The 15,976-nt window shown below is 39.2% G+C and overlaps 1 protein-coding gene across 23 annotated transcripts in view; it reads left to right on the forward strand.

Moving 5' to 3' along the window:
- The window catches only part of LOC308237676 (membrane cofactor protein-like), an 80,840-nt gene that overhangs the window by 46,826 nt on the left and 18,038 nt on the right, over positions 1–15,976 (forward strand). For 6 of the 23 annotated variants that reach the window (XM_080648570.1, XM_080648578.1, XM_080648561.1 and 3 more), the window contains 8 exons: positions 1,259–1,453; positions 1,768–1,861; positions 3,634–3,719; positions 4,200–4,397; positions 11,259–11,441; positions 11,789–11,836; positions 11,946–11,990; positions 15,068–15,115. In XM_080648570.1, the coding sequence (XP_080504696.1) occupies positions 1,291–1,453; positions 1,768–1,861; positions 3,634–3,719; positions 4,200–4,397; positions 11,259–11,441; positions 11,789–11,836; positions 11,946–11,990; positions 15,068–15,115 (865 nt within the window). In that variant the 5' untranslated portion in view covers positions 1,259–1,290. The remainder of the gene's footprint in view (positions 1–1,258; positions 1,454–1,767; positions 1,862–3,633; positions 3,720–4,199; positions 4,398–11,258; positions 11,442–11,788; positions 11,837–11,945; positions 11,991–15,067; positions 15,116–15,976) is intronic. The other 17 variants (XM_080648576.1, XM_080648571.1, XM_080648565.1 and 14 more) reach the window with 7 other exon arrangements.

Genomic DNA, 15,976 nt, shown 5'->3' on the forward strand with positions numbered 1-15,976 from the left:
AACTTCTGAGGTCATGTATGATCCATTGATCTGTGAAGGAAGGTTAATGTACTGTTGACCCTTGGACAACATTGGTTTGCACTACCCGAATTCACTTATGCCTGCATTGGTTTCTATAAATATATAGAATCTGCTGGTATCTAGGTTTCACGTCCGTGGAAACAACCAACAGTATTATCCATCTGCAATTGGGAATCCGACAATGCAGAGGGACACACTGTAGGCATTGTTCACCACTTTATATAAGTGACCAGCATGCAGGGGTTTTTGTATCCATGGGGTGTCCTGGAACCCATCCCCCACTGATACAGAGGAAATACTCTATTTAAGTTTTGGGGAATTCAAAAGTCACCTGTGGATTTTCAACTGTGTGGGAACTCCTGAACCGAACGGTCGCATTGTTCAAGAGTCCATTGTGTAGTTAAAGTTATGTTAAGAAAGCAGAATTATTTTCATGTGAGGCTATTCAAAGTTATACAATTTTATTTATTTATTATTTTTTTAATATATTTTATTGATTTTTTACAGAGAGGCGGGGAGAGGGGTAGAGAGTTAGAAACATCGATGAGAGAGAAACATCGATCAGCTGCCTCCTGCACACTCCCTACTGGGGATGTGCCCGCAACCAAGGTACATGCCCTTGACCGGAATCGAACCTGGGACCCTTCAGTCTGCAGGCTGATACTCTATTCCACTGAGCCAAACTGGTTCAGGCTACAGTTTGATTTTAAATGGTGTTTACTCACTTGTAAAAATGCTCATTTCACTAATATGAAATGAAGTCTTATATTTTGAAATAGTTTAGTCCATATTTATTTCTGTCTATGAAATCCACAATACTTAAATAATGATTACCTCTACCCATAGCATTTCTTGAGCACCCACTGGGTACAGAGTGTAGTAGGAAAAGAAGGCCTATGACCCTGACCTCTAGGAACTTGCCTCCTGAGAGGAGACTGAGCCTGATGTGACAAGTCACCATCAGTTTGCATTTCAAACTGTGCAAGAGGACTCTGATCTATATACTGTAGAAGTGGAGAGGTGAGTGTGCAATGAACTGAGAAACACTGGGGAAGGACGCACACCTATCAGTATATTTTAAAACCAAAAATATTGCTGCTGTCTCTTTAATTTACTGTTGAATGAATATTCACCTTATTGCCTGAGAAACCATAAGCTCTCCAAGGACCTGCCAGAATCCGTGGCTGTTGAAAAAGAGAAAATACTTGACTTTCGTGTCTTATTCTCTCATGCCCAGATGCCTGTGATGAGATACCAAGATATGAATCTATGAAAGCCAAGGGTAATCCTGTGCCCCCTGTAAGTGCTGGGTTCACAGCAGACTATGAGTGTCGCCTAGGATACAGGCTTATTCTTCCTCTTGTTCGTCCCACGGCTACTGTTTGTCAGCCTGATGGCACATGGGCACCTCCTCTCCAGGAGGCTTGTACAAGTAAGTAACCAAAACTTCTTATTTTTATTCTAAAGATTCTCATGCCTTTTCGACTGCATATTCTGCTAGTACAATGATGGTATTCTTATGTGGATGTAGGTTTTAGATAATCATGTATTTTTTCAAGCTTTGAAAAATTTCCAGGGAATCTTTTTCTTGTTAGTTGTCTGGGTAAATGTGAATCTTAAGTTTGGCCTTTTAATAGTTAAAGAAAGAAAAGTAGTATTCCACAGTAGAGCAATGTAGAATTTTGGTTTTGATTCAGATCTGTTTTGGAGTTTGTATAAACAACGAATTTTAAAAATTTCTTTCAGGAAAGTCATGTCCACAACTAACAGAGCCCGTAAATGGCCGAGTAGATGGAAATTTTCAGTTTGGTTCAGAAGCTACCTATTCTTGTAACGAGGGGTAAGTAGAGGGAATAGGTAAATGTTACTACTTCTATTTTTGTTTTGCTTCTCTTCTAAGTATTCCCATAACGTTGATTTAATTTTGCTTTGTGTGTCAGAAGTTGTACTTATAGCCAATCACCTCTTCAGCTTCTTATAGAGACTGAAAAGATGTGTAATGAATGGAAAGGAATTTCCATTGAAGTAAAGCAGAACTGTATAATGCTATTCTATATAATAAAAGCCTAATGTGCTAAGTGCCCGACCCTTCGTTTGACCAGTTGCTATGATGCCCACTGACCACTAGGGGGCAGACACTCTGACCGGTAGGTTAGCTTCCTGCTGGGGTCTGACCAATTGGGACTGGGCGAGATGGGCTGGACACGCCCTGGAGCCCTCCCACAGCCCCTCCCCGGGCAGCCAGCCCTGATCGGGCCCCCACAGGCCAGGCTGAAGGACCCCACTATTGCATGAATCCGTGTACTGGGCCTCTAGTCCTATATAACAAAAGGTTAATATGCAAATTGACCAAACAGCGGAATGACTGGTCGCTGTGATGCGCACTGACCACCAGGGAACAGACGCTCAACGCAGGAAGCTGGGAGAGCGCTGCTCAGCCAGAAGCCGGGCTGATGGCTGGTGAGCACAGTGGTGGTGGTGGGAGCCTTTCCCGCCTCCGCATCAGTGCTAAGGTTGTCCGACTGCTAGCTTAGGCCCGCTCCCCCTAGGGAGCCATCAGTGGGACATCCCTCAAAGGCTCCGGGACTGGGAAAGGGTGCAGGCCAGGCTGAGGGACCCCCTCCCCCCTCAGTGCACAAATGTCGTGCACAGGGCCTCTAGTATATAATAATAAGCCTACCATTAGCATTAAAAATGTAGTAATCGTGATGACAACAAAGTGCACCCTATGTAAATGGCCAATCTTCAGAGTTGATGGAGGGCTTATAAGAATGGTAGGTAGAATTGCCAGCCAAAAATAATCTTATGTTGAGACTAGAGGCTCAGTGCATGAATTCATGCACCAGTGGGGTCCCTCGGCCTGGCCTTGTGATCGGGCTGAAATCAGCTCTCCGACATCCCACAGGGGTCCCGGATTGTGAGAGGGTGCAGGCCAGGCCGAGGGACCCCACCAGTGCACGATCGGGTCTGGGGAAGGAGGCAGGAGGTTGGCTAGCCGGGGAGGGGCCACGGGAGGGCTCCAGGATGTGTCCGGCCCATCTCGCTCAGTCCCGATTGGCCGGATCCCAGCAGCAAGCTAACATACCAGTTGGAGCGTCTGCCCCCTGGTGGTCAGTGCACATCATAGAGACTGGTCGACCAGTTGACTGCCCCTTGGTGGTCAGTGCATGTCATACTGAGCGGTTGAGCAGCCTTAGCATATAATTAGCATATTAAGCTTGGATTGGTTGAACAGCCAAAAGGTCGACCAGACACTTAGCATATTAGGCTTTAATAAACCGGCAGTCGGACATCCCCCGAGGGGTCCCAGATTGGAGAGGGTGTAGGCCGGGCTGAAGGACCCCCCACCCCTCACCCCTATGCATGGATTTCATGCACCGGGCCTCTAGTGTGTAATTTGCTGTAGGTCAGTGTGTGCTCAAATGCAGCAACTCTCTCTTCATTAAATTATAGATTTAGTTAGTACTTTCATTATAGGCTATTTAAGAAACTTTTTCCTCAAGCTACTATAGTGCAGAAAAACAACCATATAAAATTTTTCTTCATTATTGTATGCATTGTTAACTGATTAAACAAACAGCACAACAGTAATCTTTTTTTCTTCTTGCTTAGTTATTACTTAGTTGGAAAACCAGTTCTACGTTGTGAACTTTCTGGAAATGATGTGGCTTGGGATGGTGACCCCCCACAGTGTGAAAGTAAGTATACTGTGTCTTTAGAATTTAGATCAGTAGTTCATAGCTTTTCTTCAGGTGGGATATAGCTATTGCTATTCCATTATATTGGAATTATCCTTGAAAAGTTTTAAAAATAATTATTTATTAAGAACAGTAAGCACAATACATATTAATATATACAACATATTTTTTAAGGAAAACCAAGATTTTCAAAAAAGTGAGAATAGTGGTATTGTTTTTACGTGTTTGCAAACTCATCAATATGTGGCTTCAATATAGACCTCAGGATTTGGGCTGTTGCATTGACACACCATTTGTACCTTTGGCAAATTGCACTACATACTCTTAAGGATGAAAAAGATCATACATTTTTTTTCATAGAAGCCTTGATTATAGAAATCATATGTTAATAAATTTATTGAAGGCAGTTCATAAGGCATTACTAATGCTGTCTTAATCTTTTCTTTTGCCTTTCCTGTCCTCTTTTTTTCTCTTTTTAAGAGATTTTGTGTCAACCACCTCAACAAATACCAAATGGAGAATTCACCAATAGCCACAGGGATACATTTGAATATAATGAAGTAGTCACTTACAGTTGTAAGCCTTCCGGTGGACCAGATGAATATTCCCTTGTTGGAGAGAGCAGACTGATTTGTTCTGGGCCAAACAAATGGAGTAGTGACCCTCCTGAGTGTAAAGGTAATAACATTTTTATTTATTTCTTCATTTGTAAATAGTATGGAAATACTTTGTAAGTACTTGACTAACAAGTAAACAGAATAGCCACATATGTTCCCTCACCCTGTTAAATTGTTTTCTAATTTAATTTAAAAAAGGTAAAGTTGAATAAAAACTAATTTTACTTGTAGCGTTCCCCACTCTTCACCATACATATTCTTGGCATTCCAACTTATACTGCATTGTGAATTACTATGTAGATGCATGAGTTGGGATTTTTTTTTTTTTCTTCCAAGGATCAAAAAACTCAACACACATTGGTTTAAAAATAACAGATTTATTTTGTATTGCAAGAAGTCTAAGAGTACAGACTAGGAAAAAATGGTAAATTATAAGAGACTTACGCTTCTCACCAGTACAATTGATAAACTCTGGACAAAACATCAAACATACCTTGTTTAATAGCACTTTGCTTTATTGCATTTCACAAATACTTTATTTTTAAAAATTGAAGGCAAGACCCTCAACAGCAAATAGATTATGCCTTGCATTATGATGATACTCATTTTATTGCTGTGGTTTGATACCAAACCTGCTGTATCTTTGACATATGCTTGTACTTTAAAAACAATGTTGAAGGCCTTAGAGCATGACTTAAAACAGGGAGGCAATGGATGGTATTTGACTCTTGAAAGAAAGGAACCACCAAATAATACCAAAATAATTACTCTTGTCAAGGGCAAATGGAATATCCCATTCTCTAATTACATATTCTAGGCATTAAGGTAATTTTTAACAGATTTTAAAATACTGAAATCATTTGCTGTACATTATCAGATGACAGTGGAGTGAATGTAGATATCAAAATAAATATATCTATAAAACCCCCAAATATATGAAAGTTATGCAAGGCACTTCTAACTCATGATACAAAGAAGACTTCACAGTCAAAATTAGAAAGTGTGCCGGGCCAGCACAGCCAAGGGTTCATTGAGCCTGAGCGGAGGTGGTAAAGGATTAAAGAAAAGACAGACAAAAGAGAATATAGCTGGGGCTCCGTGATCTTCTGTGCCTGGCTGAGGCCACAGAGAAGGATCCAGCCAGCAGGCTGAGCTTTATTTTATAGCCAGAGAAAAACAAAGTAGTGGTCACCATAGTTACAATGTTCTTGTGAGTTTCATTGTTGGGACAGCACTTGCTGCGCCTCCCATAGCCCATTAGCTACCCAGGAAGGAATGAGGTGGCAGCCATAAGGTCAAGCTTAATTATGCTAAGAGGGCTCTGCCCTCTAAGCTGGGACTTGTTTGTGTCTCTGCCACAGGTCAATTTGAGGCTTAACTCTATAGCCGCTCCCTACAAGAAAGTATTGTGAAATGAATAAAAATGAAAATGCCACACAACATTTGTGGGATACAGCAAAAAGCATTAGTAGACTACGAATAGCATGAAATTCTTCTATTAGAAAAGGGGAAACATCTCAAATCAGGAATATACACTTCTGATTGAACCTAAAAAAAGAAGAGCAAATTGTACTCCAACTAAGGAAACAAAAGGGAAAGAATAAAGATAGAAAGCAATGAAATTTAAGAGAAAAAAGTAGAATTAATGCAATCACCTAGTTATTAGAGAAGATCAATCAAATGTTTCAACATATAACCATTCTGACAAAAAAGAAAGAAAATACAAATTTCAAATATTAAGAATGAAAAAGAAGACATCACTAAACATATCCGACAGTTATTTAAAGGATAATAAGAAAGTAAAACAAATGACTTAATGCCTATAGATTTGACAACGTACCTTCTCACAAGGAGAACTGTTCTCCCTGGGGAATCTATCAGACATTTCAGGAGTAAATAATAGCAGGTCTACACAACCTCTTCAGGAAAATCCAAAAGGGGATGTGGGGGAATACATCTCACCTCATTGCAGGAGGATTGCATTGCTCCCATACTAAAACCAGATAGAAACTTTTCAGGATCATTAAAACCAATATCCATAATGAACACAGAACCAAAAGTCCTCAACAAAATAGTAACAGATCAAATCCTATAATAAATAAAAGTAATACATCATAATCAAATACAATTTATTCCATGCATACAATGTTAATTTAAATTTAAAAATTAAATTTACCATATCAGGACATATAAAGAAGAAAACTATACATGATTATCTTAATGTGAAAAAAAGCATTTGACAGAATTCATCATCTTTTCATTATGCATCTTCTCAGTAAACTAAGAATAGAACTATCTGTCCCTGAAAAATGGCTCTTACAAAAATCCCATAGCTGACATTTCACTAACTGGTACCTGAATGATTTATTTCCCCGTTAGGTAGAAACAAGACTAGGATGGTCCTGCCCAGTACAGTAAGGCAAGAAATAGAAATAGACATACATGTTGAGGAGAAAGAAATAAAGTAGATATATTTACTATACATCATTGTCCATGTAGAAATTTCGAAAGCCTGAAGTTTAGCCAGGTTGCAAGCATAATAAGATCAATGTACAGAAATCAATTGTATGTCTATATACTTGTAAGAAATTGAAATTTTTTAACATAATATTTACAGCAGTTTTGAACTACATATAATATTTGAAAATGTATAACACGTGCAAGATTTGAATGGTAAAAACAACTAAACACTTTCACAGAATAAATTAATAGAAATACAGTGGTTGTGGATTAGAAGGGTAAATCATAGTAAAGGTATCAGTTTTCCATAATCTATAATTATGGCATAGTCCCATTAAAAATCTCAATAGAACTTTTTGTATAAATAGACAAACTGATTCTAAAATTTATATGAAAATACAGCAGAGGTATAATAGTAAAAAATTGGAAAAAGTTAGAGGACTCATTCTACCTATTGTCAAACCTTATTATAAAACACTAGAAACCCGGTGCAAGAAATTCATGCATGGGGGCAGGGGTGTGTGTGTGTGTGTGTGTGTGTGTGTGTGTGTGTGTGTGTCCCTCAGCCCAGCCTGCACCCTCTTCAATCTGGGACCCCTCAAGGGCAGTCGGACATCCCTCTCACAATCCAGGACTGTTGGCTCCCAACCACTCACCTCCCTGCCTGCCTGATTGCCCCTAACCGCTTCTGCCTGCCAGCCTGATCACCTCCTAAGTACTCCCCTGTCAGCCTGCTCGACACCTAACTGCTCCCCTGCCAGCCTGATTGCCCCTAACTGCCCTCCCCTGCTGGCCCAGTCACCCCTAACTGCCCTGCCTTGCCAGCTGGTCGCCCCTAACTGCTGGCATGGTCGCCCCCAACTGCCCTCCCCTGCAAGCCTGGTGCCCCCCAACTGCCCTCCCCTGCCGGCCTGGTCCCCCCCAGCTGCCCTTCCCTGCAGGCCTGATTCTCCCCCACTGCCCTCCTCTGCCAGCCCAGTCACCCCTAACTGCCCTCCCCTGCAGGCCTGATTGCCCCCTACTGCCTTCCCTTGCAGGTCTGGTTCCTCCCAACTGCCCTCCCCTGATGGCCTGATTGCCTACAACTGCAGGCCATCTTGTGGCAGCCATCTTGTGTCCACATGGGGGTGGCCATCTTGTGTGTTGGAGTGATGGTCAAATTGCATATTATCTCTTTATTATATAGGATTATTACATAGGATACTATAAAATATATTAAGACAGTATGGAATGGAATATAGTCCAGAATAGACCCTTTGAACTATATCCAGTTGGTTTACCACAGATACACAAATAATTCAGTGGAAAAATGGTAAAAGCACAGGCACAATTTGATACCCATATGAAAAAAAAAAAAAAAATCTCAGCCCAGTTTTACACCATATACATATACTTAAATCATCATAGACTTAAATTTTAAAAAAAAGTTAAAAAAAGATGTTTACAAGAAAATACAGAATTTGTGACCTAGACAAACATTTCTTAAATACAAGCCTAAAAGTATAATCTTTTAAAAGAAAAAAATTCTTAAAAACTCAAAAATTCTGCTCTCATAAAAGTTATAAGAATATAAATATGAACCATAGACTTGAAGAAGATATTTGCAAAGCACATGTATATAGATCTCTGAAAACATCCAGTTTTTTAAAAATGGGCAAAATGTTTGAATAGACTTTTTCCACCAAAGAAGTTATACTGGTGGCAAAAAAGTAATGAAAATTACTCAATAGCATTAGTCACAGAAATGTAATTTAAAAACACAGTGATAAAACTAAAAGTAACAATACCATACCATTACAAAGATATGGAGTAATTAGAACTCTCATACTGTGCAAGTGAAGACTGCAAAGTGGTATGTGTACTTAAGAAAGCATTTGATGATTTGTTATAAAGTTAAACATGCACTCACCATACAACTCAGCAATCCAAGTAAATCTTTCAATGTTCACATAGAACCCTATTATGAGAATATTCATAGCAGCCTTACTCATAATCGTCTCACATTGGAAACAGCCCATCTTTTTCAGTTGGTGAATGACCGAACACCCATGGTGCATCCATATAATGGGAGAATGCTCCGCAATATAAAGGATTGAGCATCTGATTTTGCAAGTACAGAAGTTAATCTCAGATGCATTATGCTAGGTGAAATAAGCTGTACTCAGAGGCTGTGATCCCATTATGACATTCTGGAAAAGAAACATTATAGGAATAGAAAACAGATCAATGGTTAGCTGGTGGGAGGTGGTTGGGGTATGGGAACGGGAAGAGTTGATTACAAAGTGGCATGAGGGAATGTTGGAGGTATTGGAACTTTTCTATGTCTTTACTGTGGTGATAGGTACATGGTTTGTATTTGTATTGATGAAACCTCATTCAGCTGTGCACTTATAAGGATGAGTTTTAACGTATGTAAGTTATATCCAGTAATTCTAACTTACAGAAATAATTTCTGTGATTAATATCAGCTCAGCACAGCAGAGAATAGATCAATGGACCTCAAGTGAGAACAATAGAAACCTACCAGATGATTTGAAAGAAATATTTTTTAATATGTATAGAGAGAAAGACTTACAACCTGGGGAACAACTAGCAGTCAAATATGCATGGAGAATAGGAGTCAAATGTGCATGTTATTGTAGGTCAGAAAGAGAGTATAGTGGTTCTCAACCTTCCTAATGCCGCGACCCTTTAATACAGTTCCTCATGTTGTGGTGAGCCCCAACCATAAAATTATTTTCGTTGCTACTTCATAACTGTAATTTTGCTACTGTTATGAATCGTAATGTAAATATCTGTTTTCCGATGGTCTTAGGCGACCCCTGTGAAAGGGTTGTTGGACCCCCAAAGGGCGCGACCCACAGGTTGAGAACTGCTATAGATGATTATTCAAAGAATCATACTATTGATGATTATTTGAATAATTATCCACATTTGATCCAACAAGCACACCAGAAGTCTGGAAAATTCAATGACCCTGGCAGGATAAATAAGTTTTGAAATCTTACCAAAAACCCCCACTGAAGTAACCAATCATGGTAAAACTTCTGAAAACAGAAAAAGCAGCCAATGAGGCGGGGGGCGGAAACAACACCTCACCCCTCTAAGTAAGAATGACAGCTGACTTCTCTTAAGGAACTTGTAACTAGAAGACAATAACATCTACTAAAGTGCTGAAAGAAAAATAAAACAGGACTCCTAGAAATTTCTGTCAAGGAAAAATATTGCTAACTTACTGGTCTGAGCATCTGCCCCCTGGTGGTTAGTGCGCACCATAGCGACGGGTGGAGCGGTAGACTGAATGGTCAATCTATGGGTCGGACAATTAGCATATTACACTTTTATTATATAGGATAGGATTGCTGACTATATTCCCTATGCTGTACTTGACATCCCTGTGACTGTTTTGTAACTGCCATTGGTACTTCTTAATCCCTTCATCTTTTAAAGAGAAATCTTTTAAAACTGAAGGTGAGATAAAAACATGTTAAGATAAACTAAAGCTAAGAGAATTGTCACCACCCTACCTGCACTATAAGAATTGCTACAGGAAGTTCTTTAGGCTGAAGGGAAAAGATACCTGATGGAAACTCAGGTCCACATGCAAGGAGGAAAAGCCAGCTTCTGGTTTATTCTCATAAGATGCTCTCTGTACTTACTGCCAGCCAGTGTTTTGTTTTTTTCCAAATTCTGCCAAACCCATTACTGGATCCTGAAATCAATCTAGCAGGTCAGGACCAGCATTTTTCTTCTTGAGAAGTAAAGTACAATGGGAAATACCAGGGTACACTAATATGAAGGGTAACGGTTAACTTTTAACTTTATCTCAAGTCTGTAGGATTATATACTGGTTTGCAATGGAAAATGGAGTTTTTGGTTCCTGGGTTGGATTAAAAGAAATGTATGGAAACGCTGCCCTGATTCCATTGGCCTTTCCGTTTCTTGAACATCCCAGTTCTTGTATGTTGTCAGTACCTGAGAACGTTCTCTCTGCATCTTTGCAGAGCCAGCTTCTTTCCAACTTTTACATTTGAGCTGAAGCATTTTCTCATCACAAGAGTCTCTCCTGCCTTTGTACAAAAGTAGGGCACTGTACTCAGTGTCAGCATGAAATTTTAACATGGCCCTAGGGCTAAAGAGCATCAAGGCTGTGTTTGAACTTACTAGGAAATTGTATCTGGCAGGCAGGCCTTTCTCAGAACTTGTCAGTAATCGGGGGAAGATGTAGGAAAGCCAGTAAACCTAATGACAGTCTCTTCTAGGTGGGGAAAGATGGTTGGATTGTGTGAAATCTATTTACCTGGGATTAAAATGCACAAATAAAGTTTTTTAAAAGAAGATGAACATCCCGCCTCCCATTCCTTGCCTGTTTGTTCACAGTGGAAATGACTACCTTGCACTAGGTTTTCTCTCCTAAGCTAAAACAGCTTTCCATTAATTCTGAAATTTCTTCACGTTTCAGTGGTCAAATGTGAATATCCATCAGTCCCTGATGGAAGCCTTGTGTCAGGATTTGGAAAAAAATATTACTACAAAGCAGAGGTTGAATTTGCATGCAACCAGGGTTATTCCCTTGAAGGCAGCCGCAAAATTGTCTGTGAAGCTAATAGCACCTGGGTACCCGAGAAGCCTCGCTGTGTTAAAGGTACAGAGAGTTTCTTCTACTTCCTTTCCCGTTTGGATTTTATTTCTTTGAAATATAAATGACAGAGTAATGGAAGTGAAGCAGTTTTAGTATTTATGCCTTAACATTACACAAAGACACAAAGTCACAAAGAATTCTGCTTTTGTTACTTGTGTATTTTCATAGGGTTGGCACGTTATGTATATCACACAGGTTATAAATTTGTCTTCTTCGACTTTATGTGTAAAACTGTATAGCAGCCATCTCTAAGAAAATTGAAGCATGGGTATTTTCATCTAAATAAGTTAAGAATGAAAAGACCATAATTCCTAAGTGGTTAATTCAGTTGAAATTATTTTCTTTTCCAGTGGTGACTTCTCCTCCCAGTACCACACCTCCGATTTTGAGTCCTTCAGGTTTAGTAACATCCTGCTTACTTTTTCAAAACTCTTTTGAATTCTTGGTGCTAGTGGCAGCGATAACGCCCAAGTAATTTGATCCACTCTACATTATTTTGTTTTCCAGTGTCAACTCCTCCCAGCACAAAACCTCCAATTTCCAGTGTCACAGGTTTAGTAACTTCCTATTTATATTTTTCAAAACCTTTTAAATTCCTGGTGATTTTTAGAAATCATTTCAATTCCCAGATATTTTTTCATAATCCTTTAACTATCTGATGATTTACACTCATTCATCATTTTTAGTAATGAAAGGAGGAAGCACATGTTTACAGCCATTCTAGTTGTTTTACGTAATGATTCTAAACTTATTTGCCATGGTCCTCAGATAGAAACAGCTGTTAACTTGGCAAGTTATGTAAACTTTAAATGTGTTTATTTATATGTAAAATTGTTCAATATCTTCCTCACTGGATGGTAGGAACCTTTAAGTGGAATCCATTAAAGCTTTTAGCACAGTATCTGGCATATAGGAAGTACTTAAAGGAAGCTATATGCCTTAACAGCATCACTCCAGTAAGTTAGTGAACAAGAAGATCCATGGCTTTTTTTTTTTTTAATATGTTTGTTTTCTATTATCAACGTTGCTATTTCATCCATTTTAAAAGTGATCTATCTGGTGACACCTTTACAGGGTATCTTCCTGATTCAGGACTAAGTTTCATTTCCTGGACTGCAAACAGTTTCATTCCTTTTCTAGTGCAATTTCAACTGGTACTTTTGGGCAGTGTCTCTAGAACAGCGGTTCTCAACCTGTTGGTCGTGACCCCTTTGGGGGTTGAATGACCCTTTCACAGGGGTCGCCTGAGACCATCGGAAAACAGATATTTACATTACGATTCATAACGGTAGCAAAATTACAGTTATGAAGTAGCAACGAAAATAATTTTATGGTTGGGGCTCACCACAACATGAGGAACTGTATTAAAGGGTCGCGGTATTCTTAAGGTTGAGAACTACTGTGCTAGAACAAGACCCGTATTACTACTACCCTCCACTCCCATCTCATACAGTTATTCTTTTTGCCTTTATTGCCCCCCCCCCTTTTCTTTTAATCCTCACCTGAGGATATGTTTATTGATTTGAGAGAGAGAGAGAGAGAGAGAGAGAGAGAGAGAGAGAGAGAGATATGAATTGGTTGCCTCCCATGTGCAAGCCAACCGTGGATCAATCCCACAACCTAGGTATGTGCCCTGACTGGGAAGTGAACCTGCAATCTTTTGGTATATGGCAGTGGTCAGCAAGCTCATTAGTCAACAGAGCCAAATATCAACAGTACAACGATTGAAATTTCTTTTGAGAGCCGAAAACCAACTTCTGCGCATGGGCCACGAAGTTTCAATCGCACTGTATGTGCGCGCCCACACGTGGTATTTTGTGGAAGAGCCATACTCAAGGGGCCAAAGAGCCGCATGTGGCTCGCGAGCCACAGTTTGCCGACCACTGGTATATGGGAACATGTTGTAACCACCTGGCCAGGCCTTCACTAGCATTTTCACTTGGGAATAGAAACTAAATTTTATAGCAACTGAAATACAGGGAAAAAACTTACTTATTGAAATGAAATGGAGGACTTGTTGCATGGACTGCTCATCAATGGCTCAGCCTAAGACTTGAGAGATTATTTTCATGCGGTGGAAGGAGATGTCTTCCTGATTTCAGTGCTGCTTTCTCTGGCTTCTCTTTGGTTTCAGCAGAAACAAGAGGCAGGAGCAGTAGTGGGAAGAGCTTTATCTGGGCTGACCTCACTCAGGGCCCTCGATTGGTTCTGCTTACTCATGGAACATCATTTCTGTGGGCTTTAATTTCCTGTTGGGTAAGGAGGGTGTTGAACTCAAATCTCAATCATTGGCTTTCAATTTGCTTGTATATTTTGTTTTCCTAAGACTTTAAAAATTGAGGGAAGTTATGCATGTTAACATGGTAATTAGCACACCTTTTTATAATTCCTGTATATCTGTCCCCTGGTAGCCTCCTTGAGTAGCTCAGCTGAGTGCTGTGAGGTTTAGGGGGTGGGGTGAGAAGAGATGGTTTTTGCGTGTGAAGTTTATACTCATTGACCACCGTGTTTACTCACGTGTCCTAGTGGGTATATGCACTGTGGGATACTGTTTGTTGATATGCTCTTTTGAATGAGTTGACCATGAGAATTCATAAAGGGTTTATAAAATACCTTTACAATTTAGCATTTGAAAGAAGAGGAGCAAATTGATTGTAAGAAGTTTCTAAACTAGAGGTTTTTTTAATATTAATTTTTATTGTTGAAAGTATTACATATGTCCACTTTTTCCTCCCATTGACCCCCTCCTGTCGCTCCCGCCCCAGGCCTTCAGCACCCTATTGTCTTTGTCCATGGGTTATGCATACTGTATATGCATGCAAGGTCTTTGGTTGATTACTTCTCACCCACTCACCCTCTCCCGCCTTCCCTCTGAGATTCTGTTCCATGCTTCCATGTCTCTGGGTCCACTCAGTTCATCAATTTAAATATCAAAAATCAAAATTCTTCATGTGCCTGTAAAATATATTTTATTAAAGAATCATTAGTAACATGTAATAGTGATAAGGTAGCTCTAATTCTGCTCATATGGAAAAATATCCAAGAAATGCTGAGGGAAAAGAAAAGGATTAAATGATGTACTGTAGCCTAATGCTGTTTGGATGGTATTTTTTAAAAGATACAGATGTAGCCCTGGCTGGTGTGGCGGGTTGGTTGAGCGTCCTCCCAAGCACCTAAAGCGTTGCTAGTTTGATTCCTGGTCAGGGCACATGTCCAGGTTGCGAGCTCAATCCACTGTCGGGATGTGTTCAGGAGACAACTGATCAATGTTTCTCTCATATCGATGTTTCTTTCTCTCCTTCCTTCCTCTCTCTCTAAAAATCAATAAAAACATTTAAAAAAATAATAAGATACAAATGTTAATCTGAATACTTTTTTTTTTACTATTTTTACTATTAAATAACCACTGTGATTCCATTGCAAAATACAAAGCTGTAGTGAAGATTGTTATGCATACATTGTTATGTATTTTTTAAATATGTATTTATGTTAAATGCCCAGAAGTAGAATTGCAAAGTTCAGAAAGTATATTTTTTATGTTAATGACTAATTAACATTTGTTATAAATAGAAATTAAATCAATAATATATTGATAAGGCTGGTGAATGGAATCAAATTTATTTTTCCAGGTGTCAAGCCTAGTCCACCAACCAAGCCTCCAGTTTCAAGTAGTCCAGGTTCAAAAACTCTTTGTTCTACTTCTATTGTTAAGTTTATAATATGATGGGTGGAACATTTTCATGTTATGTATTAATTTGCATCCCTTTATCAGATAAGCTTTTTTTGTCTAAATTACTTAATCATGTCCTTTGTTCTGTTAGGTTTCTGAATTATTTGTGTTGATTTATCAGAACTTTTTATAAATTAAAGCCCCTTTTACCTGAAGGGAACATTTTTTTTCTAGTCGCCCCCCCACCCCGTTGTTTTTACCAGTTTCCTTTTTAAGATTTTTGCACTATTGGATATAGATTACTTTATATTACTACTTTCAATTACATAAGTAGTGCAGTATATGAATATAAGTTTCAAACATTATAAAGAGTCTCCTTCTCTTAGTCCATTGTATCTGTTCCTATACATCAATATCTTGTATGTGTAGATCTCTACATATTTTGGCAATTTTTCTTTTATCTTACACAAAAATGGCATCATGCTGTTCATATTTTTCAAGCATTTTTTACACTTACCATCTTAGATTTGGTTAGGGTTAGCGGTTGAGCATCGACCAATGAACCTGGAGGTCACGGTTCAATTCCAGGTCGGGACACATGCCTGGGTTTCGGGCTCCATCCCCAGTGTAGGGCAAGCAGGGAGTGGCCGATCAATAGTTCTCTCTCATCATTGATGTTTCTCTCACTCTCTCTTTCCTCCCTTCCTCTTTGAAATCAATAAAAATGTTCAAAAATTAAGATATATTTAAAAAAAAAGATTGGGGTTTGTATTTAGAGTTATTCCCATCCTTTTAATGATGACTTCAATATATGCCATATTTTGCTCTATCAGTGGTCATTGATATGTGCAGAAGCTTTACGTTAATA

This window comes from Plecotus auritus (genome assembly GCF_963455305.1).
Source record: "Plecotus auritus genome assembly, chromosome: 12".
Lineage (NCBI taxonomy): Eukaryota > Metazoa > Chordata > Mammalia > Chiroptera > Vespertilionidae > Plecotus > Plecotus auritus.